At 47.8% G+C, this 21,575-nt stretch overlaps 1 protein-coding gene across 9 annotated transcripts; it reads left to right on the top strand.

Moving 5' to 3' along the window:
• Positions 1-15: 15 nt before the first annotated feature.
• On the top strand, positions 16-21,367 carry Anks3 (ankyrin repeat and sterile alpha motif domain containing 3). Of its 9 annotated transcripts, XM_076937321.1 has the most exons (19): positions 53-134; positions 1,795-1,853; positions 1,968-2,237; positions 3,882-4,053; positions 6,246-6,444; positions 6,648-6,769; positions 8,266-8,347; positions 10,196-10,331; positions 13,402-13,557; positions 14,843-14,980; positions 15,358-15,467; positions 15,683-15,850; positions 16,954-17,078; positions 19,171-19,312; positions 19,626-19,798; positions 20,045-20,130; positions 20,505-20,588; positions 20,818-20,901; positions 21,003-21,367. In XM_076937321.1, the coding sequence occupies exons 4-19, from the start codon at positions 3,884-3,886 to the stop codon at positions 21,017-21,019; spliced, it is 1,992 nt and encodes a 663-aa protein (XP_076793436.1). In that variant the 5' UTR covers positions 53-134; positions 1,795-1,853; positions 1,968-2,237; positions 3,882-3,883; the 3' UTR covers positions 21,020-21,367. The 9 variants fall into 9 exon arrangements, with proteins under 9 accessions (XP_034361441.1, XP_034361445.1, XP_076793437.1 ...); XM_076937322.1 differs by lacking the exon at positions 1,795-1,853 and having other exon boundaries at positions 45-134; XM_076937320.1 differs by lacking the exon at positions 1,795-1,853 and having other exon boundaries at positions 54-134; positions 1,925-2,237.
• The last annotated feature ends 208 nt before the right edge of the window (positions 21,368-21,575 follow it).

Genomic DNA, 21,575 nt, shown 5'->3' with positions numbered 1-21,575 from the left:
CATCCGTCACCTTCCCGGGGTGCTCTGCGCCGTCCGACAATTACTTCCGGGGTGGGCCGGGCGCAGGGCTGTTGGCCGGTGAGGGAGCCTGCCGCTAATGCTGGAGGGTGGCGCGGGAACCTGAGGCCTTGCAGGTAGGCCGGGCCGCGGCTTGGCCCTCTGAGAGGCGGGCCCGAGGCGCTGTGCGACCGCTCGGGCGGTCAGCCCTGGCGCTTGCCTGTCGCTGGGTTTGGAGACACGGGCCCCGCTCCGTGGTGCTAAACTGAGGTCTCACTCGAGGTACCTGCCAGACTGTCCAGCCACACGGGAGCCTGCGGTCGTGCACGGTCGCCGGGACCGCTAGGGCCTGAACCGCGTCGTCGCACATTTGGGCTACAGGGGCTCCCTCGAGGCCTTCACGGATGTCTTGAAGGAGTGACAGTTGCCTCCAGAATAGAATTTTTTTTTAAAACGAAGATTTTAAAAATTTAAGTGTAACATATCAGTGCTGCTACTGAAATTCTGGAAGCGAGGTGCAGAAGACATAGAAACCTTTATTTTACTCGACTGGATCTTTTGGGTGTTGGTTTTTTGAGATTGTGGGCGCGCCTCACTGTGTAGACAGGGCTGTCCTCGAACTCAGTGAGCTCTGCCTCCCTAGTGCTGAGATTAAAGGCTTGTGCCACTAAGCTGGCCAGTTGTATTGTTTTTTTGAGTAAGCATCTCGTGTATCCCAGGCTGTCTTTGAACTCAAAGGTGGTCCTGTTGTCTCAGCCCCCCAAGAGCTGGAATTACAGGTGTGAGCCTTTCTAGGGTTCTCTTAATCTGCTAAAGTTTCCCCATTTGGGGGACCATGTGTCTATTCTTCAGTTCAAACGCAGTCTCACCAGTGAGGTTAGGTACTACGTGAGCTCCGTCTTTGCAGCATGAGAAGCTGGTGTTGTGCAGAACGCAGGCCTTGTTTCTCACCTCACAGCCCTCACACACCACTCATCATGAGGTTTGCAAACTGTTCCCCAGATTAGTGGTTTGTATGTTGTCCTTTTATAATTGATTTTTTTAATTGAACTTATGTCCGTGCAAGCTGTGTATATATGATGCTTATCACTGAGAGAGAGGTCTTCAACGATCTTTCTACTTTTTAAATATTTCGATCTCACTGAGTTGCCCAGGTAGACTTGTGATTTGACTCTCCTGCCTCTGTCCCTCTGTCTGGGAGTTGTGCTGCCATGCTCAGCTTCTTTCTTTCTTTTTTTTTTTTTTTTTCTTTTTTTTTTTTTTTTTGGCAATTACCAACACAGAATAATGCTAGAGTGTTGAAGAGCAGGAACTTCCTTCAGGGCTTCCTTCTGGGTTCGCCAGAACTCTTGAGTATGGATATTGTTGTGCTCTGTATCCTTGAGGCCACTCCTGCAGTGGTCTTGACCCTGAGGTGGGACCCAGGTGGCCTTAGTGCCAAAGCCCAGGTCTTCCCACCCTACTGTTGTTCTGCTCCTGACTCTGTTGGGTCAGGTTAGGGTCAGTTCCAGCCTCAGACTGATACTTGCCTTGCCGGAGCACTGTGATCTGGTCCTGGGGGGATTCAGCCATTTCAGGTGGCTTGGGGTCACTGAGGTGGCCCCCATGGATGCTTAGAACCAGTGACCACTTATCTACATAGAGTGGCACGTGCCTTTAATCTCAGCAGAGACAGGTGTATCTGTGAGATCAAATCCAGCCTGGTCTACAGATTGAGTTCTAAGCCATTCAGGGCTATATAGTGGGACCTTGTCTCAAAACAAAACAGTGACTGTAACAGCCCGCTCTGTTCCGCAGGTCCGGGTCTATCTAGCGAGAGAGAGTGTGGGGATGCGAAGAATGGAGACAAGACAGAGGTTCTGATCAAGTCTCGTTTATTGTGTCTCTCTCTCCTTTATTGTCTCTCTTGTTGTCCCCTCTATTGAAGAGAAATCTGGGGTATTTATAGGCTTTTGGCACGTGCCTTGCAGGTGTGGATATGACGTAAACCTTACAGGCACGAATGGCGTGGATAGCATGTGAACCGCATGCCTTGCAGGCACGGATACCACATGGGCCTTGCAGCTGGGGGCAGTAAACAGCAAAACAAAATATGTGGGATATCAGAGTGTGCTTCAGCTGTTGTAGGCCGTTGAAAAACAAGTCTCACGTCAGGGTATATGGCTTGAGATGGCTGCAAAGCTGATAGCCGCTTTCTGCTAAAAGTCGGCTCCCAACAAGTGACTGTTGCATCCAACAAGGTGAGAACAGAATGTGAAACTGCGGCCCTACTCACTGTAAACTGCCATTATCTCTTCTGTTACCATTCCCACCATAAACACACACTTTACCTTATACAGTGGGCTATCTGATCTCTCCCAGAACTCTTCCTATTCTGTACTAGCTTCCTGTTGCTCCTAGAAGTAAGAATCTGCTAGAAAATAAGTGACTAGGCTTTGGTTTGAGTAGGATTACCCAGAATAAAAGATGCCTAACCATACACCTGTCTGTCATCCTTGTGTTCATCTTTGCTATGTAAAAGGGTCGCATAGGTGGATTCCTGCTCAGGTAACATTTGCTGCATATCAGGGATTGCGTTCTGCAGTATGCTAGGGGGTTTCTTTTCCCCTGTCCTACTTGTCCTTTCCCTCCTCTTCCTCTTTTTTTTACCCTTCTTTTTTGAGACAAGTTCTCTGTGCCCAGGTTGTTTTGTTTGTTTGTTTGTTTGTTTTCCTTTCTTAGACAAGGTTTCACTGTTGTAGTTCTGGAACTCACTCTAGACCAAGCTGGTCTTGAATTCACAATCCTGTCTCCATTTCCTCAAGTGCCATAATTAAGTCGGGCATCACCACACATAGCCTTCCATGTGGTTTGTGGAGGTGCAAATGCACTGCATTCCTGGCCTTTATGGTTTTTTTAATATGTAAACTTTAAAATTTTGTATTAAATTATGTATGTCTATGTGTATTTGTGTGTGGACATGTGCATGTGAGTGTGTTGGATTCCCTGGAGGCAGCTGTGAGCTGCCTCACGGATGCTGGGAACTGAACTCAGGTCCTCTGTAAGAGCAGTACACGCTCTTAACAGCTAAGCCATCTTTCCTGCACTGGTTTGTTTAGAAGACTTAAAATTATGCATATGTATATATCTGGGGGAAGGGGTACTGTGTGCACACATGAATGCAGATCCTCAAGGAAGCCAGAAGGGAGTGCTGGATGCTCTGCATCTGTAGTTACAGGAGGTTGTAAGCCACTGGACATGGGTGCAAGGAACCGAACTTGGGTCCTCTGTAAGAGCAATATGAACCCTTAATCCTGAGCCATCTTTCTGGGTCTCACCCTTTTATTGAGAGAGGATCTCTGTGTAGGTAGGCTGGCCTAAACTTGTTATCTCATCCAGACTGACCTTAAATTCATGATCTTCCAGCCTCTCTTCCACCTTCCCAGTGCTGGGATTACGGAGGCATGCCACCACACCCAGCTTCTGTGCATTTGTCGCAGCAACCCTTTAGACATACATGTCCATTAGTGAGGAACTAGGGGCTGAAGAAGCTTGACACAGAGTTCAATTTTCCTGTACACCCAAGTTCAGCAAATAGTACTAAATAACCCAACTTGCACTGTTTTACTAGCAGTGGAAATATCATCAGGGTCCTGGAGAATCTGATGTAGATAGAACCTGTGGTACGAAGCAGGTGCAGTAACACAGTTAATGGCTCCAAAGATGTTCCCGTCTTCTGTCTGGCCTCAAACTGACAGCAGCTGTGTGATGTTAGGAGGAAGCTAAGTCAGCTTTAGTGGCTTCGGTTTCTTAGGAATATGAGGTGATAGCCTGCCGTTGGTAGGAGTGTTTCATTTTTGGAACAGCCAGGGAAGAAGAACTAACCCCTGGGCCTTCCTCTGCAGCCATGTCTGAGCTCAGCGATGAATCCAGCGAGCCGGAGCTCCTGAACCGCAGCTTGTCCATGTGGCATGGGCTTGGTGCACAGGTCAGCAGAGAGGAGCTGGATGTCCCCTTGGATCTTCACACAGCTGCCTCCATTGGCCAGTATGAGGTGGTGAAAGAGTGTGTGCAGCGGTAAGAGGGCACATCCCTTCACCTCACGTTCTAACTAGCATCTCAGTGGCTCCAGTTCCCAACAGGCTGCAGTCTTGCAGGGTTCGAGGTCTTTAATGCATGTCAAGTAGGCTCACCTGCTTGTTGCAGGTGTCCTTGATGGCTCATTTCAGCTCCTAGAAAAAAGGTACTTTGATTCAGAGGAAAAGAAAGATGCTTAAAACATGTTAGAAATACTAATTTGTAGTTTATTTGAACCAGAATCATTTGGGGGTTTCCTCTGACTGTAGAGAAACCAATAATAAGGGTGGACAGCCAGCACTCTGGTCCTGTGACTGCAGGCTCACTGTGGTTCTTGAGCACAGAAGTGAGAGCCTGGCCTCCTAGCCTCACTGCCCACCCACCTGCCAGCTTTACCAATCTGCATATGTGTATTTACTTTCACAGCCTGTCTATTATTCCGTGTATTCTGAAGGTTCTGTTGGAGAAGGGCCTCTTTACTCTCTTGTGTTCCATTCCACTCTATACTTAAGTTTGCCAGTGGTCATTTAGTGTCTTGGTGAGATGATGTCTTCCAGATCTCTCTGTGCCTTCTCAATTCTCTAGATCTCTGGTTGCTAATCAGAGCTGTCCATTGTCCTTGGCCAGAGTATGAGTGCTCTTAATCTAGAGCAGTCTGCAGGGCTCCTTTACCAGTGGCCTCAGAGACGACAGCTAGGTGTGTAGTCAGCACATGTCCTCACAGGATCCCAAGACTCCTGCTGTAATTCTTTGGAGTCTCAAGTTCTTACATGTTGAGTGTTCTGTTAAAAAGAGCATGGTCTCAGAGCAGCCCAAAGAGGGGAAGATTGGGAAGATCTGTGCTCTCACGGAGTTGGCCCAACTGCTTGCTCACAGAAGCCCAGGCTGGGGCCACGGGATACTGGAGGTCTGAAGAACGGGGCTAGAAGGTGTTCGTTAGCTTTGCTGAGGCACTTGCTACTGTTCACTTTGTAGAATTGCCGCTCATGAAGCTATGCAGTGGTGGGTGCCAAGTCATCCCAGCGACTCCAGAAGTAGCTATTAGTAGCTCTGCAGGCAGGGCTTCAGGCCATTCCAGAATCCAGAGGTAGTTTGAGCTGCTAGTGTGTGGGAAATCGCTGCCTGGATCCCACAAGAGGCACTGGTCATACAACAGATTCCACACTGGGGATAAGAGCCATGAAGGGCAAGGCCTAGGCATTAAACACACCTTCTTTGGAGTAGGCAGTGGGTGTTATTCTAGAATGGGACTACCACCCCCAAGCCTTAAAGTCTTCGAGCCCGTCTCCTCTGCTTTTCTCAGTGAAAGCGTACTTCCAGAATTACAATGGAAAGCACTTAGGAAATAGGGTACTCTGCTGACAAAGGAAAAGTCAGTGGCAGCTATGTTGTCCTCGTTCCTTTCTCTTTCCTTGGCTACTCTACATAGCTCTGAAGGCAGATAGGGTGGTAATCTGGTGTCTGGTGGTTAAGGTGTCTCAGCCTCATTTCTACTTTCTTTTTTTGTTTTTTTTCAAAACGGTTTCTCTGTGTAGCCCTGGCCGTCCTGGAACTCACTCTGTAGACCAGGCTGGCCTCGAACTCAGAAATCCGCCTGCCTCTGCCTCCCAAGTGCTGGGATTAAAGGCGTGCGCCACCACTGCCCGGCTCATTTCTACTTCCAGGGTGTTGTACCTGAGGAGAAATGGCAAGACCTTACCTAACTCTCCTGCGTGATCATGGCGGATAATGCTGTAGACACAGAAAGATTATTGGCCTTGTCTAGGAGGGGCGGGGCAGATGAAAGCATTCAAATAGAGGGTTATATTAGTCACTTTTACTCTTTTTTCCTTTTCTGTTTGTTGTTTGTTTCTTTTTTTAAATGTATTTATTAGTCTGTAACCACAGACCACGGAATGCTTTTTGTATTTAGGGTGGCTCTTCCCACATCAATTAACTCAATCTAGAAAATTCCTCAGACCTGTGCAAAGGTATGTCTCCTTAGTTGATTCCAGACCCTGTCAAGTTGACAGTCATGGTTAACTATCACAAGAGTGTAAGACAGAGGGTGGAAACACTTACCTGCAGATGATTCGAGGCAAGTGACTCCTGCCTTCTGGAAGGACAGCTTGTCCTCCCAGGCCTGGCACCTGGCTCTGATGAAGCCACATGTGAGCTGTAGGGTATATCTAGCATAACTTGTGTTTGTTTAGGAGAGAGTTAGATTTGAATAAGAAGAATGGTGGTGGCTGGACCCCGCTGATGTATGCCTCCTACATTGGACACGATACCATTGTTCACTTGCTGCTTGAGGCAGGCGTGAGTGTGAATGTGCCAACCCCAGAAGGACAGACTCCACTGATGCTGGCCTCTAGCTGTGGCAACGAGAGCATCGCCTACTTTCTGCTTCAGGTGAGCTATGAGTAGGACCTAAAAACCCAGGTGCTCCCTGGTTGCCCTGACAGGATATGAGGTGCTGCAGGCCACAGTGCATGTATGCATGTGTAATGACTTAAGATTCTTTCAGCTGGAGGCCCAGTGGATGCCTCCCAAGCACCGACCCAGATTACATTCTCTGGAGGCTTGGGCATAACCTACACTCAATTCTCTTGAAGCAAGGTGCAGAACTTGAGATGAAAGACATCCAGGGCTGGACCGCACTCTTCCACTGTACCAGTGCCGGCCACCAGCAGATGGTCAAGTTTCTTCTGGAGAGTGGAGCTAATGCCAACGTGAGGTGAGTGTTGCAGCCAAGTGCTCATAGGAGTGGGCTGGGCTTCTGAGATCAGATAGATGGTTAGCAGAGAGGAGTTAGGCAGTGAACAAACCAAACCAAGACCCCTACATGCAAAGTAGGGGTACAGGCTCAGGTCCAGGCTCTCATGCACTTAGAACTGCTGGGGTATTGAAATTGGGGGGTGGGGCAGTTCAGTTGGTAAGGTGCTTGCTGCACAGGCATCAGGACCTGAACTTGATCCCCAGGGACAGGTAAAAAGGTTGCTGTGGTTGTGTGTGCTTGTAACCACAGGGCTGGTAGGACGAATAGGCAGATGCCAGCCCAGTCAACTAGTCCAATTGGTGAACCCTAAGTCCTAGTAAGAGAGCATCTCAATAAAAAAAGTAGATGATTCCCAAGAAACACCACTACTTCCAGCTTCTGCATCATGCATACACATCTGCCCATCCAACAGTCAACACTCACCCCAGCCACACACAAGGACACTAGGAGGTGAGGTGGGAATAGTCAACAAGACAACATGAGCTCAGCTAACTCTTCTGGTTCATTAACAGTCCCCAAAACCAAGCTTTTCCATATTCCCTCTCTCATTAATCATGTTCAAAAAGCAGCTCTGCTAGACATGGTGGAGCATATCCTTAATCCCAGCACACAGAAGGCAGAGATGGATCTCTGAGGCCAGTCTGGTTTATACGGTAAGCCAGTGCTACCTGAAGAGACCCTGTCTCAAAACACATACCAAACAAGCTAATATGAAAAGCAGCTACCGCTCTTCACTTCTCACAGATGGTGATGTCTCTTCCTGCCTACCCACGTCTCATCTTTTGGGTTCAGCAGCCCCTTCACTGATCCTCATTCCCTGCTGGAATAGAAGCCAGGAGTCGTGCTAAACCTGCCTCTCAACCATTGTAAGAAACAGTCTTCAAATCTCAACATCTCTCAAATTAGGATATAGCTTTAAATTATTAGACAAGTTGAATTTTAATTAGTAGCTTTTTTTTTTTTTTTTTTTTTTTTAACAATCATTCAGAATTATATTATGTTTCCCAGCACAGGTACCAAGAGCCAGAATTTACCATGCCAACATCAGGATGGGGACTCAGTTGGTACTTGCTGTGAAGGGGATCATTACATAACATGTATCAGAAAGTCATGATGGAGACTGGGGAGATGGCTTAGTGAGCAGAAGTGCATGTGCAAGCCTGAAAGTGTAGGATGCAGTCAGGCAAGTGTCTGTAATCTAAGCACACAACAGGAAGTGGGAGGGCAGAGACTGGATCTCCAGAAGTTGACAGGCCAGCTAGCCCGGGATACCCAGCAACCAAAGAACCATGACCCCAGCAAGATGGAAAGGCAAAGATCAATACCCCAGCAGTTGTAAGTGCATGAGAGACTGGGCCTGAGCCTGCACCCCTGCTCTGCATGCAGGGTCTTGGCTTGGTATGTTCACTGCCTGACTCCTCTCTGCTAACCATCTATCTGATCTCATCTTGCAGGGAGCCTGTGTATGGATTCACTCCTTTGATGGAAGCAGCTGCCTCTGGCCATGAGATAATTGTGCAGTATTTTCTGAACCATGTGAGTGACTATTCACTACCTTATAGTGTAATCACAGCAGATGGGAATTGTCGATGAAACTGTAGAAGTCTATACTGTATGTGTGCACATGCGTATGTGTGAACTAGAAGACTGTAGGAGTCTGTTTTCTGGGAACTGACTCACACCGTGGGCTTGATGGTGAGCGCCTTTACCCACTGAGCTGTCTTGCTACTCTGTAGGCAGTACATTTTCACTGAAACGTGTCCAGTGCTGAGTGAACAGACACCCGCATTTATGTGTTTACAGTGATTGTGAGAACACACTTTAACTTTATTTCTGGTGCTGCAGATTAAGCCTGGGTCTTTGCATGTGCTATCAAGCTTTCTATCACCGAGGTAGCCTCAGCCCTTTTTAAATAGTTTATTTTGAGACAGGCTCATAGTAAGTTGTCCAAACTGGCTTTGAACTTGTGTAGCCCAGGAGCACTGAACTTTTGGTCCTCCTGCTTCAGCTTTCTGAGCAGCTGGGTTATAGGCCTGTGACAGCCAGGCAGTGACTAGAGTGGCAGGAAGGGAGTGATGGAGTGATAGTGACAGTGTCCGCTATGAACCTCAGCAGACTTGTCAGGACACAGTCTGGTAGCTCTAGGCATGGCCAGCATTACTGTGGCACCCATTAGCTCTTTTCCCAGATGTGCACTCAAGAGGACTGAGAACTGTGTCCACACAGAAGTTGTACACAGTGTCTACAGCAGGAATCTTCCTAAGTATCCCAAACGGGGAGCAGCATGCATGCTTTGTAATTTACTTGTGTTGTTTGGTTTCTGGAGTTTGCATCTGATGTAGCCCAGGCAGGCCTCATAACTACATTTCTAGATGGCAAATGGCCTTGACTTCCTGATATTCCTGCTTCCACTCTTAAGTGCTAGGATTATAGTCGTGAGCCACCACCCCATAATGTGCTTTTCTTTTCTCCACGGGTTTTGGGTGTCCCTCCCTCCCTGGGGAGTAGTGGGAGGTGTCTTATTTGCTCTCACTGACCCCTACTGCAAGTTCCTCTGGATCACAGAGTATTGATTAGAGTTATGCTATCAGTCATCTCTCAAGTTAAATTCCTAGAAGAACCTCAGGGCCACCTTTTATTTTCTAAATTCCTTGTGATTTGTCCTCCAGACCTTTGCTGGGCAGCCTGCCACCATGATATTAGACTATATGGCTAACACTTTAAGAGAACATTTATTGCACTAAGTTCAGAATAAGGATCTTCCCACCTCAGTAAACCTAAACTGTAATCTCAGCTAGGTTCTTCTAGCAGGAGGATTTTGAGTTCAAGGGCTGCCTAGACTCATAGTGAGACCCTGTTTCCAATCAAACAGGTATGGAGGGACACACCCGGAACACCAACAGTTGGAGGTGTGGGCAGGATGTTAAGGTTGTCCTTGGCCACATCCTTTCTCAGAAAATCAGGGACAAGAGATATCAAGTTCAATTTGGGAGGATGGAGCCTTCTTTCTGGGGATGAGCTGAATAACTGGTTCACTATTGAGAGACAGACATAGGAGGTAGAGGGGATGAAAGTGGGCCTGTTTTAGGTCCCAGGTTCTCTCTGTCTCCTTGCCATGTGTCAGGCAATGCTCAGGAGGGGAGAGTGGCCACAGCTGCAAGATGGCTTGGTGACTGCTCTTGGTGATGGGCTTGCTAGCCCTCTTACCCGTTGTAAAGCAGACAGAAAATGTCACTAGACCTTCTCACCCCTCCTCCTCTACCCTAGTGGTGTTTCAGACCAGGGTGGGGGTAATCATAAATATACTTTGTTTTCTCGTCCCTCTGGATCAGCAGTCCGCTCAGCTGGAGGAGTTTCTGACTCTTCGTTTGTGAACCTTTTTAGGGAGTCAAAGTGGACACGAGAGACCACAGTGGAGCCACAGCCCCGATGCTAGCCAGGCAGTATGGTCACATGAAGATTGTGGCCTTGATGGAAGCTCACTCACCTCTACTGCCGAAGAGCCTCTACCGTAGCCCAGGTACCTGATCTGCCTCTGTGTCCTGATGGAGTTGAGGCATCCCTGAGCAGTAAGGAAACTAGGGGACAAGGAGAGCCTCTCCCCCACTTGCTCAGGTTGGGCTCTACCAGGCCTTCTCGTCTTACCAGTTCCACTATGGAGTGGAGGTTGGGGTCCAAGGCCTAGGACCAGAGGGATGCAGACCTTACCACAGAGAACAGTGTCTGTCAACTGATACCATGCACAACACAGGCTGTGGAGCCTAAGGAAGAAGGGAAGGAGATATGCCTCATTCACAGAGAGGCCCCTCCGGCTTTAGTTCTTGGCTTTGACAATCTTGTGCTATGTAACTTTCACCTTTATGTAAGAGGTGTCCTTTACTGCCTCTGGATGTTGGATCCTAACCAGTTTTTCTCAGGGCCCTGATGGCCATGACCCTTCTAGCTTTTGTATGTTTTCAGTTTTTACATGTACATGTCTGATCCAATGATAATTGTTTCTCTTGTATGGTATGAAGTCTGAAACAAGTTTTCTTTTCCAAATGTTCATATACAGTATTGCTGGAATTTCTACTCCAATAAGCTTGTATAAAAAAACCGCACAATCCAGTTATTGTAAGCTACATGCCTAGATTGGGCAGATCTAACACTAACTTATTTCCTAGCTATAAGACTCCTTGCTACTTGCTGTTTATCCTGGCCACGAGGTTCTGCTCCATCATAGCTTCCTCCTCCTCTTCTTCTGTCCTCTCCCTTGCCCTCTCATCCTCTTCTCCTCTGTACCTGCCCCCATTCTCAAAGATCTCCCGTTCCACCTTTCCCCTCCACTGCCCAATCACAGGCTCTAGCCTTTATTTGACCAGTTAAATGGGAAGAAGGTTCACAGGAGATCACCTGAGTACATGATCAACTGCTCCTGGGGGCAGCTCCTCTTAAGCAAGCAGAATTAACATCAGAAAACAGACAGCATCGGGACAAACCTCAACCATACGGCCGTGCCAGCATCATCCGGCATGGTTGACATGGGGGTTAGATATAGCATCTTTATCATTTTATTGCCCATTGAATTTCCATCTTCGTAGAGTTGGATTCTGGTAGTCTTTGTATCCATGGACCTAAACCACAGTTTGACCAGAGGGTTGTTTCTCTTGTGTAGCCCTGGCTGTTCTGGGCTCACTCTATAGACCAGGCTGGTCTTGAACTCATAGAGATCTGCCTGCCTCTGCCTCCCAGGTACTGAGATTAAAGGTGTGCACCACCACCGCCCTGTGACCAGAGTCTTTTATCGTGTGTTTTACTGTTTAGGATTTGTCCCTGTTTCCACAATAATTGTTTACTGTTCTATAGAAACTTGAGTGTCAACTTGTTTTGCTCCTTAAAAAGTGTTAGTTTTAATTAAGATGGTAGAAAAGGTATATGTGGTGGTGTACAGCTGTAATCCCAGAATTCTGAATTGAGAGGCAAAGTAGGAAGATGCAAAACCAGTTAGGAACACAGACCCAGTCTCTAAAAACCAATGAGCACATACCAAGGAGACTACAGGAAATTCATAAATTCACTGTTGCTATGGTGTCACCTGTCCATCTAAGAACACAGGACATGTTTTGTTCTCAGTATACTTTTGGGACTTTCAGGAAGGGTTAAATTTTTCCATACACACACACAGAGAGAGAGAGAGAGAGAGACAGAGAGACAGAGACAGACAGAGAGACAGAGACATATGTTTGTCTATAACTAAGTTTATTCTGAAGTGTTTATCATCCTGACTGCTCTTGTAGATGGGTTTACTACAGTTATTTTCTTTAACTTCTAAATGATGATTTTGCTCCATCTTCTTGGTATTTCCATGTAGAAGATCCTGGACTTCCACACTGATCTTGTCTAGTCAAGTTAGTTTCTTTACCACTTCTTCAGGTATGCTGCCAAGCTGCATACAGCCTGGCATGCTTTTGTGTCTGATTTCATCCAGTTGCCAGTGCTTCTAGGATGGAGCTAAACATTGTGCACACCCTTCCTTCAGACATAATCCGGCCTGGGATTCGCTGTGGGAAGGTGTTTGTACCTTCCAACATGTTAAGAAAGTTAAGCCAAGCTGGGCAGTGGTGCCGCACGCCTTTAATCCCAACACTTGGGAGGCAGAGGCAGGCGGATTTCTGAGTTCAAGGCCAGCCTGGTCTACAGAATGAGTTCCAGGACAGCCAGGGCTACACAGAGAAACTCTGTCTTGAAAAACAAAAACAAAACAAAACAAAAAAAAAAAAAACAGAAAGTTAAGCCAAGTGTGGCAGCTCATGCCTTAAATTCCAGCACTCTGGGAGGCAGAGACAGGTTGAGTCTATAGGCTTGAGGCCAGCCTGGTCTACAGAGTGAATCTACAGGACAGTCAGGGTTAAACAGAGAAACCCTGTCGTGAAAAAGAAAGGAAAAAATAAAATAAGAATTAATGAAGGTTTCATAGCAGTGGCTTGCCAGTTGTGATGTTTCAAGTCCAGTCCTGGTAAGCTTTTTTTGAGACAGGTTCTACCTCCCACACACTTAGGTTAAGGGTATGACATGCACCACCATACAGCAGCCCAACACATTTTTTTTTCTAATATAATACTATTAAGGTGGTTTGGCTGGAGAGATGGCTCAGTAGCACTTAAGAGTATCTATTGCTTTCTCAGAGAACCTGCACAGCTTTTGCAGGGGACCTAAATTCAGGTCACTGCCCCCCACCTCCACCCCAGGCAATACACAAACACCTGTAATTCTAGCTCCAAAGGAACTAAATGCCTTCTTTCTAGCTCCATGGCACCTGCATTTTCACACCCACACACTCACAGCTAAAGATGAAATCTTAAGAACATAATTAAACTGAATATGGTGGCATATACATATAATCCCAGCATTAGGGACAGAGAGGCAGGAGAATTGCTCTAGTTCAAGGCCAGCCTGAGCCTATATAGTGTGTATTTTTTTTTTTTTTTTTTTTTTTCAAAAAGCACATACAAACACATGACCTTAGAGCTTAGTGTTGGCAAGTAAAGTCATTATTGAATGGTGAGGTCATTATTGAACAAACTGTCTTAATTTTCATGTCTGACCTGTAGAAAAATATGAAGATCTGAGCTCTTCAGATGAGTCCTGGCCTGTTCCTCAACGCCAGAGGCCCTGTCGAAAGAAGGGCCTCAGTATCCACGAAGGGCCACGTGCCCTGGCCAGGATCACAGCTATTGGACTTGGAGGCAAGACTCCAACCAGCTATGGTGAGAGCCACGGTTCCCAAAGCTCTTTGGCATCACATGCTAAGACTGGCTATGTCCAGGACTGCCCTGCTACATGGGTCCCTGGCCTCAGACTTCAGTAGGATTGGGTAGTACAGGAGTGAGGCTCAGAATTGACCTAGTGACAGGCTCCAAGAGTCCCTGATAACTCAAAACACTTGGTTTCATTCTATGGACTTTTCTTTTCTTTGGATATTCCGTTCAAATATCCAAAGAAAAGAAATATATGTGTAAGGATATCCAAATATCCTTACACAGCAATTGTGGTGTGGAAGGATTTCAGTGCCCTGTCCTGGCTCTGCCCACATTCTGCTCCTGCATAGCTGGACTACAAATATGACACATTTCTTTGTTTCTGCTTCCTCTCCTTTCTTTTCCCTTCTTGGCTTCACCCCATAAACCCAGGCTGGTCTTGGACTCAAAATCCTCCTGAATTCCGGGATTACTGATGTGTGCCATCATGCATGGAGGATTTGGAGTTTGCTGTTTGCAGTGCTGGAATGGAAGCCCAAGGCTCTGAATGCTTGGGATGCACTGCACCATGGAGCCATGCCCCATGTTTTTGCTTTCTATGGGAAAATATGTCAGTGATTATACAAACTTGCTCTGCACTGTCCATTTCTATGTCAGTCTTTTTAAAAATATTATTTAAGTATATGAGTACACTGTCTTTAGACACACCAGAAGAAGGCATTATTTTTATTACGGATGGTTGTAAGCCACTATGTGGTTGCTGGGAATTGAACTCAGGACCTCTGCAAGAACAGCCAGTGTTCTTAATCACTGAGCCATCTCTCCAGCCCTAGGTCAGAGCCTTTTTCTCCCTGTTCAGGCAGATGTTTTTCAGCTGGGGTTGGAACTCTGGTATAGTACTTGCCTACCACATAAGGCCTCCCTAACATTGTCAAAAAAGAAAAAACTTCTATAGTTACCTGGTGGATGAGGTTATGCATGTTAAGTTTGGAGTTTATACTAAATGTGCCCAGATAACCTTTAAGTTGAGGAGTCTATAGATCCAGCCTGCTACTGCCCACTCTGTCCCTAAGAAAATAGTAGCAGGCGCTAAGGGGATCTTAGCTCTGGATGCTAGCTCTGGCTCCACCAAGCTCATTTCCTGTGATGTGCAAACTAATCTCTCTTGGAGCACGGTCAAGTTACTGTGCAAGGAAATGATGTGGCAACTGTGGGGCTGCTTCATCCCCCAAACCCTAAGAGAGGTGGTACCTTCATTCATGTCTGAGGGCTTACATGCCCATTCTATACACAGAGCAACTTCCTCCACGGGGCTATGTGACCTTCACCAGCAGTGATGAGAATACCATGGAAGGCGAGGGCCTCTGCTACCGCGATGTCACTTCCCCCATCAATGAACGGGATGTGGAGAGCAGCAGCAGCAGCAGCCGGGGTATGCAGCCCAGTCCTTTCTGGTTCCCATAAAGGAGGGATTCTGAGTTCCCACAGGCCAAGGAGGCACACAGTACTCAAAGGGTCAGTCCAAGGGCTTCCTGACAGTCTTCCCAGCAAGAGGCGTGTGATATGACCTGGCAATGCTTTGCCAAGCTCTGTTGTAGGTGCGTAGAATTTATGAGCACACAATAAAAAATAAAAACAAACAAACAAACAAAAAACCCTCAAACAAGCTGTCTATCCTATAGTATGGGGTTGAGACAGGGAGCCAGGCCAGACAAGCAGTACTGAGCTGTGTAAAAGGGAGTCGAGAATGAGCTAACAACCCAGGCAGCCTCACTGTGAGACCTGTCATCAGGTGTTTTCCATTACCAGAGGAACCCACTTTCTGTGCCAGTCTTGGGCCTGTGTGGAGGAGCAGCAGCAGTGATGGCCTAGCAAGAGCCCAGGGTCTCAGCAGTGAAGCCTCCATAGAAAGCAATGAGGTAAAGGTCCCTCTTCCTCCTTCGGTGTTGTAGGAAATGGGTGAATGTTTAATGTGTGTCTACACCATGCCTGGAGGACCCAGAACCTTGAGTGTGGGGGCCAAAGCTTCAGGTAAGTTATGATAGATTTCACAACTCACCCTTGCCATGAGTGAAGGCAGACAGAAGTTTAGGGCCAGACAAGGGCTGTTCCCAACACACCCCTTCCACTGCAGGACTCTGATCATGCCCGAAAAAGCTCAGTTCGCAAACAAACCAGGAGTTATTTGAAGAATAAAAGTCGTCACAGCAACAGCGATGGTCATTGGCCTTCCAGCACAGGGACTGCTTGCACTCCAGGGTCTGAACCCCAAACTGAGAAGTCCCCTTACTCAGGGCCCCAGGTGAGACCATTTGGGAACCTGATCGTGTGCATGCTTAGAGAGATGGCACTTCTGTGACTGGGATGGGGATTTGGGGCTCATTTATATGTATACATGACAGGCCAGGCAGTTTTGAGAGGAGAGAGTCCTGGGTCTTCACAAGGCCTGGGAACTGGTTGGGCTCAGAAAGGATTTTTGATTAGCAACAGGTCAGCTGTAGGGTTGGCCTCCTTTTCTTCCCATGGGCAGGCGCTGTCCCCTTGCTGTCCTCCTCTCTGGGCCTTCCCACGCTTAGGGAGATAGTAATGAGCTGGGGACACAGTGATGGCATGTAGCATATGCTTAACAAAAATGCAGCCACACACCCTCACTGGGAACCATCTTGGTGAAGCATCATCTTTGTGGTCAGGTCAGCAGCTCAGGGTGTGATGCACATATCCACTAAGTCCCAGCTCCGCTGCTCCCTAACAGCCTATAAACTGGGCTGACTCTGCCTGCAGCCTCTTCCAGGCCTAGGCCTGGAACATAGTGCATCTCTCAGTTCTTCAAGCATTACCAGATGTGCTGGGACCTCAAGGCTGGTTCTTTGAGGAAAGTGGTAGAGGAATAACCTTGGAACATTTTCTCTCCATCCTAAGCAACCAAGCATGGGCAGAAATGGAAACTGGAAATTCTGGTTTTGAAAAGCTACTGCAGTTGAGCAGTGAGCTCAGCAGTAGTTGACTTCAAAGGACCAGCAATAGCTATCTAGTCTGAAAAGCTTGTGCTATCACCAGGCACCCTCACATGGTGTTTTGGAAGCAGTGGTAACTGATTCCAGGTGGAGTCAGGATAAGCACAAGGATGGCCGTGCAGACATGGATTCAAACAGCCACACTAAGTTCTGCAGGACAATTGGTTGGGCAGAGCCCAAGGAGGAGCAAATGTCCCAAGGTGTGGACTTTAAGCCTGAGCCACCTCCTGGATTCTTTTCCTTTAACTCTGTCAGCATCCTTTCTCTGCCTGAGGCACTAAGATTGCACGGGCAGTACAGGGGATCTAGTCAAGCTTGGGGTCAGAGTCCTGAGGAGACCAGTCTTCCAGTCCTGGCCCCCAGGCCTCCCAGTTGTCTTCCTCTATCCCAGGACCTTGCCACACTGCTGGAACAGATCGGGTGTCTGAAGTACCTGCAAGTGTTTGAGGAACAGGATGTAGACCTGCGTATTTTTCTGACTCTCACTGAAAGTGACCTGAAGGAAATTGGCATCACGTGAGTCCCCAAGTGCCTCCCCCCACCCCACCAATTTCAACCGTCTTTTTAGCCTATACTCCAGCAGGTAGGATGAACAGCCTGTCTAGACACTTGGCCTTTGTGCTCACATGGCCCCAAGATGGCCTTGCTGCTGTATACTGGACCTTTGGGCTTTGATGTTTTCAGTTTGCTTTTTTGTGATTTTAAAATATTTTTTTCATGATAACTGTCACAGTTCTGGAGTTAGTATTTTATAGCACAGGTTTCTTTTTTTTTTTTTTTTTTTTTTTTTGTTGTTGTTGTTGTTGTTGTTGTTTCTTATTTCCTAAAAGCTTGAATATAAAATCTTTTAATATAAAATCCAAACCATGTGATATGCCTTTTGTCTCAAAACATCCCATATACACAATTGCAGTTTGTGACTTGGCTGTAACTCCATGGGTGGCTCTCACATTGGAAGTGCTCTCCCCTAGGTGGTTCTGCTGCAGCGGGAGTCCTCTCTCTGCAGGACTTCCTTAGTGTTTGCCTATCTGGGAATGTCTGACTCTCTCCTGAACTTTGGAAGGACTTATTTCCCAGATAAAGGATTCTTGGTGACAGCTGTTTACTTTGGCACTGTGGCTGCCTCAGCCTTGTAGAATTTTGAATGAGAATGTGCAGGTACTTTACTGAGACTCCCTGCATGGGACAAGCTGCTTTTGTTTCTCTGGGGTTCTGTAAGTCTCTAGCTTAGCTGTGTGTCCTGGTATTCATCATCTGTGGACTTCACTTGGCATCACAGATGTTCATGTATTTGAGAGAGGGTGGAAGTTTCCAGCTGCTAGCTCTTGAGACTCTGCCTGTCTCTCACTGAGGGAGAGGCCTGACCCCATGTGGTCTCCAGCTCTGCTTGTGGTTTTCATTCTCTTACTCCTCAGACTGAATTCCATTGTGTTCCAGTTTGGGTGTTCTGTCCTTTGTCTGCTTACGTTTGGCTGCCTCTGCCTGTTTTAGGAGGTTTTACCTCAGTTACCATACTTCTTTGCTTGTGTTTTACATTTCTCTCCATTGTATCTCCATTTTGTATTGCTTCCACATCATCTTTTAGTTTTGATTATCTTTAAGATGGTTGTTTCAAGGCCTTTGTCTAGCAGACATGCTGCAGGGCTTTCTTGGAACTTCTGTGGTTTATTCTCCTGTAAATGAGCCATACTCTACTCTTACCTTTTAATTTTGTTGTTAAAATGGATATTTAAGACTCTTAGGACCTCCCCCTTCCCTGGGATCTGCAGGTTTTGTTTTTGTTAACTTACTGTTGTTGGCTGCTTGCCTCTGTGCACAGGACTAGCTGGAGGGTGGAACCTGAAGGTCCCCTCAGACCCTGCACCCTTCCCTAGGCACATGTGATGACTTTCCTACCATCTGTGGTTGCTTTGAGACAAGCCACTTCTATGTAGTCAAGGGTGATCCTGAACTCTCATGCCCACCTTCCAAGTTCATCAATGTTCTGAGCATGCAGGTACTTTCAGTGTCCTAGTTTTTATTGTTGGCTCCCTACACAGGGAAAATGGAGAAATAAGAGGCATCACCCCTTAGACCACTCCTCACCTCCCCCTCATTTCTATCTCTTCAGGCAGGAAATGAATGAGTCGCTTATAGCAGTGGCCCCCAGTAATCAGAACTTCTATCTTGATACTGGGAGGGGCAGGGTCTGCCTTGCCTACCCTGCTTCCTCTATGTCGGGTCTGGGCGGCTGCTGCTATGCAGAGTGAAGCTTAGCCTAAGCTGGCTGCACTCACTATGAAAGCCTGCAGTGACTCCCAGGATACTTGTCTGGAGGGGAGAGATTCCTGGAGAGCACAGATACAGCTGTCCAAGCCTGAAGCCAATGATGGTGGAGGCCTTTTGGACACTCTTATTTTGGTTCTCTGCCCCAGGATCTACTACAACCTCCCTTCTTGAGAGTTGGGTGTTCCCTAGCAACCTGGTAGCAGGTTAATACAAGGTCCATGCACATAGCAGAAGCTGACATGCACCCTGATTTACCCACTCAGGTTGGACCTGGTAGCAGGTTAATACAAGGTCCATGCACATGGCAGAAGCTGACATGCACCCTGATTTACCCACTCAGGTTGTTTGGACCCAAAAGGAAAATGACCTCTGCCATTGCCCGCTGGCACAGCAGTGCCCGCCCACCTAGTGATGCCCTAGAGCTGGCCTATGCTGACCGGCTGGAGGCTGAGATGCAGGAACTTGCCATCCAGCTGCACAAAGTAAGTGGGGAAGTCCTGGTGGGCTATGGACACAGGAGGCAGAGTCCATCTAGAGTCACACCTCTGTAGCAGGGGACTGAAGACAGAAAACTTAAAGGTAGATGGAACAGCCCAAAGGCAGATGAATTTAGGAGCAAGAGCTAGTTAGAGAAAGTGGCTCACACAGAACCTGGCAGCTGCAGGATGGAGCCAAATGAGTACATCTTAGAACAGGCTGGAGAGAGGCAGACAGGCTCCCTAACAGACTGGGAAATAAGCAAGCATGGGCCGTGGCTTCCTGGCTGGGCCCTCTAGCCTAGTATTTCCCCTACAGTGCTGTGAGGAAACAGAGGCTCTGCGTGGCCAGGTATCCCAGGAGCAGGAACTGCGGGCTGTAGTGGAGAGCTGCCTCCTGGAGCAGGATAGTGCCCGAAAGGACATCCATGCCCAGCTGCAGGAGGCCCAAACCCTGGCCCAGGATGCTGCTCTCGTCCTAGACCAGCTGCGGTAAGTGAGCTCACATACTCAAGTAGACACTCACACACACACTTATCAGGCATTGTCCCTTCCTAATCCTCTAAACAGGTGAGAGGTGGGGGCTCTGTCTCCCACAGTGCAGACCTGGGCTTGACTAAAAGCAGACTGGGATTTGCATGTCTTTCCAGCTGACTAGTATGGGGCTTCTCAGGCTGGCTACAGGGCTAAGTTGGTTTTCCTTACCCCGATTGTTGGGGTTGGTCATATGTCCTGCAGGGCATGTCAAGCTGAGCTGTCAGCTCGAGTGAGGCAGCACCACTTTCCCAGTGAAGCTACCCAAAACTCACCCTTTCTCCCAGCAGGTAAGAAAAGTAATAACCTGGCTCTGGACTAGGACAAGGGTGGGCAGGAACTCCTAAGCTAAGTTCCAACCAGAGGCTCTGCATAGCTGTCACAGTGGCAACCCTGTCTCCAGAACAAGCCCACTTGTGATAAGACTATTACACTTAGTGGGTAGGTAGCAAGTATAAGAGCCACTGTCTTATGTCATTAAGGCCTCTAGTGAGTTGAGTGACTGCAGCTCCCAAGGTTCAGCTCTACTTAAGCCTGGGCCTTAAATGGCAGCTATTAAACTTGTAGCTGGGTACAAGCATGAGACGCATCTATGCCTCGGGTGGTCGCTCATGCATCAGCAGTGAGGACATACCTGTTGCCAACCCACTGTTCTATATCACAGATTCCAAAGGCTGGCCTATTCCCCTGCAGGCCTTGAGCCTCCCTGAGTTGTCAGGAGTCCTGGAAGACCATGTCCATGAAATGGGTAAGTCTCTAGGAATGTAGCCAAGGCTTTTAACCTTACCCTTCCCTAGACCCTTTTCTATGGACTGAGGCTGAGACCTGACCCCAAAGCTGGCCATACCCAGACAGCTCAGAGCCTGGAGTAGTCTTACCCTAGGGTCACCTATTCATAGTGCCCTGAGTTTCCCTTCTAGACTGCTGCCAAGACTTGATCACAGAACACTCACTAATTGGCCCTATCCTTAGGGCAGGCATTATGCTCTGTAACACAGAGCCTGGAGAAACTACAGATGCTGAATGGGAAGAAATGGCTGGAATCCTAACCATGAAGGACGGTGAGAGTGTCCACTACATGCTCATGGGTGCCTTGGACAGTCACTTAACCTTCCTGTCCCTTCTTACCAGGTGCTCTCTCCCCTCTCTTAAATTTATTCAGATTCTGACGTTGGGTGATGAGTCCACCCTGAAGTTATGCGCCACGCAAGACAGGGCAGTGAGCAGATGGCTGCGACAGCCCAGGGATAGAAGACCAGCCCAGGGAGCAGCTTGTGGACAGGAGGACAGGACTTCAGTCCCTATTAGGGCAGCTTGGGCCAGCCCTGAGAAAGGATGAAGGGCCTAGCACCTAGATCCTGGTGGAGAGGCCCATGCTGGTAGGCAGCTTTGGCCCAGACCAGGCAGGGCTGTATGGAGACGGTGTGTCCTGCACATGCAGGTGCCACACTAAGGTTTGATCTTACAGGTGAGGTCTGGCGTGCCTAGAAAATGTACTCTTTGAAAATAAAATTAGATGCAAGTTGATGGGGGCTCATTTCTGATCACATGATATGTATTCCTGCCTGACACCAAAAGACCCTGGTAACTTGTCTGTGGTCACTTCTGATCTTTATCCTTAGCTGTGGGGGTCACACCCTTGCTCCAGGGTCTCTCTCCTGCTCTTGGATTGTTCCTAAGTTCTAAAGTATAGCTGGCACACAGCCTTCCTTACCCAGCCAGTCTTGAGCTGTGG

The sequence above is a fragment of the Arvicanthis niloticus genome, chromosome 6 (genome assembly GCF_011762505.2).
Source record: "Arvicanthis niloticus isolate mArvNil1 chromosome 6, mArvNil1.pat.X, whole genome shotgun sequence".
Taxonomy (NCBI): Eukaryota; Metazoa; Chordata; class Mammalia; order Rodentia; family Muridae; genus Arvicanthis; species Arvicanthis niloticus.
This window is presented reverse-complemented; position numbering and strand designations above follow the sequence as displayed.

Coding starts and splice junctions, on each gene's coding strand:
- Anks3 (XM_034505550.2), top strand. CDS start 3,884: ATGTCTGAGCTCAGCGATGAATCCAGCGAGCCGGAGCTCCTGAACCGC. Junction 6,445..6,647: donor TCGCCTACTTTCTGCTTCAG/GTGAGCTATGAG, acceptor ATTCTCTTGAAG/CAAGGTGCAGAACTTGAGAT. Junction 19,799..20,044: donor CTCGTCCTAGACCAGCTGCG/GTAAGTGAGCTC, acceptor TATGTCCTGCAG/GGCATGTCAAGCTGAGCTGT.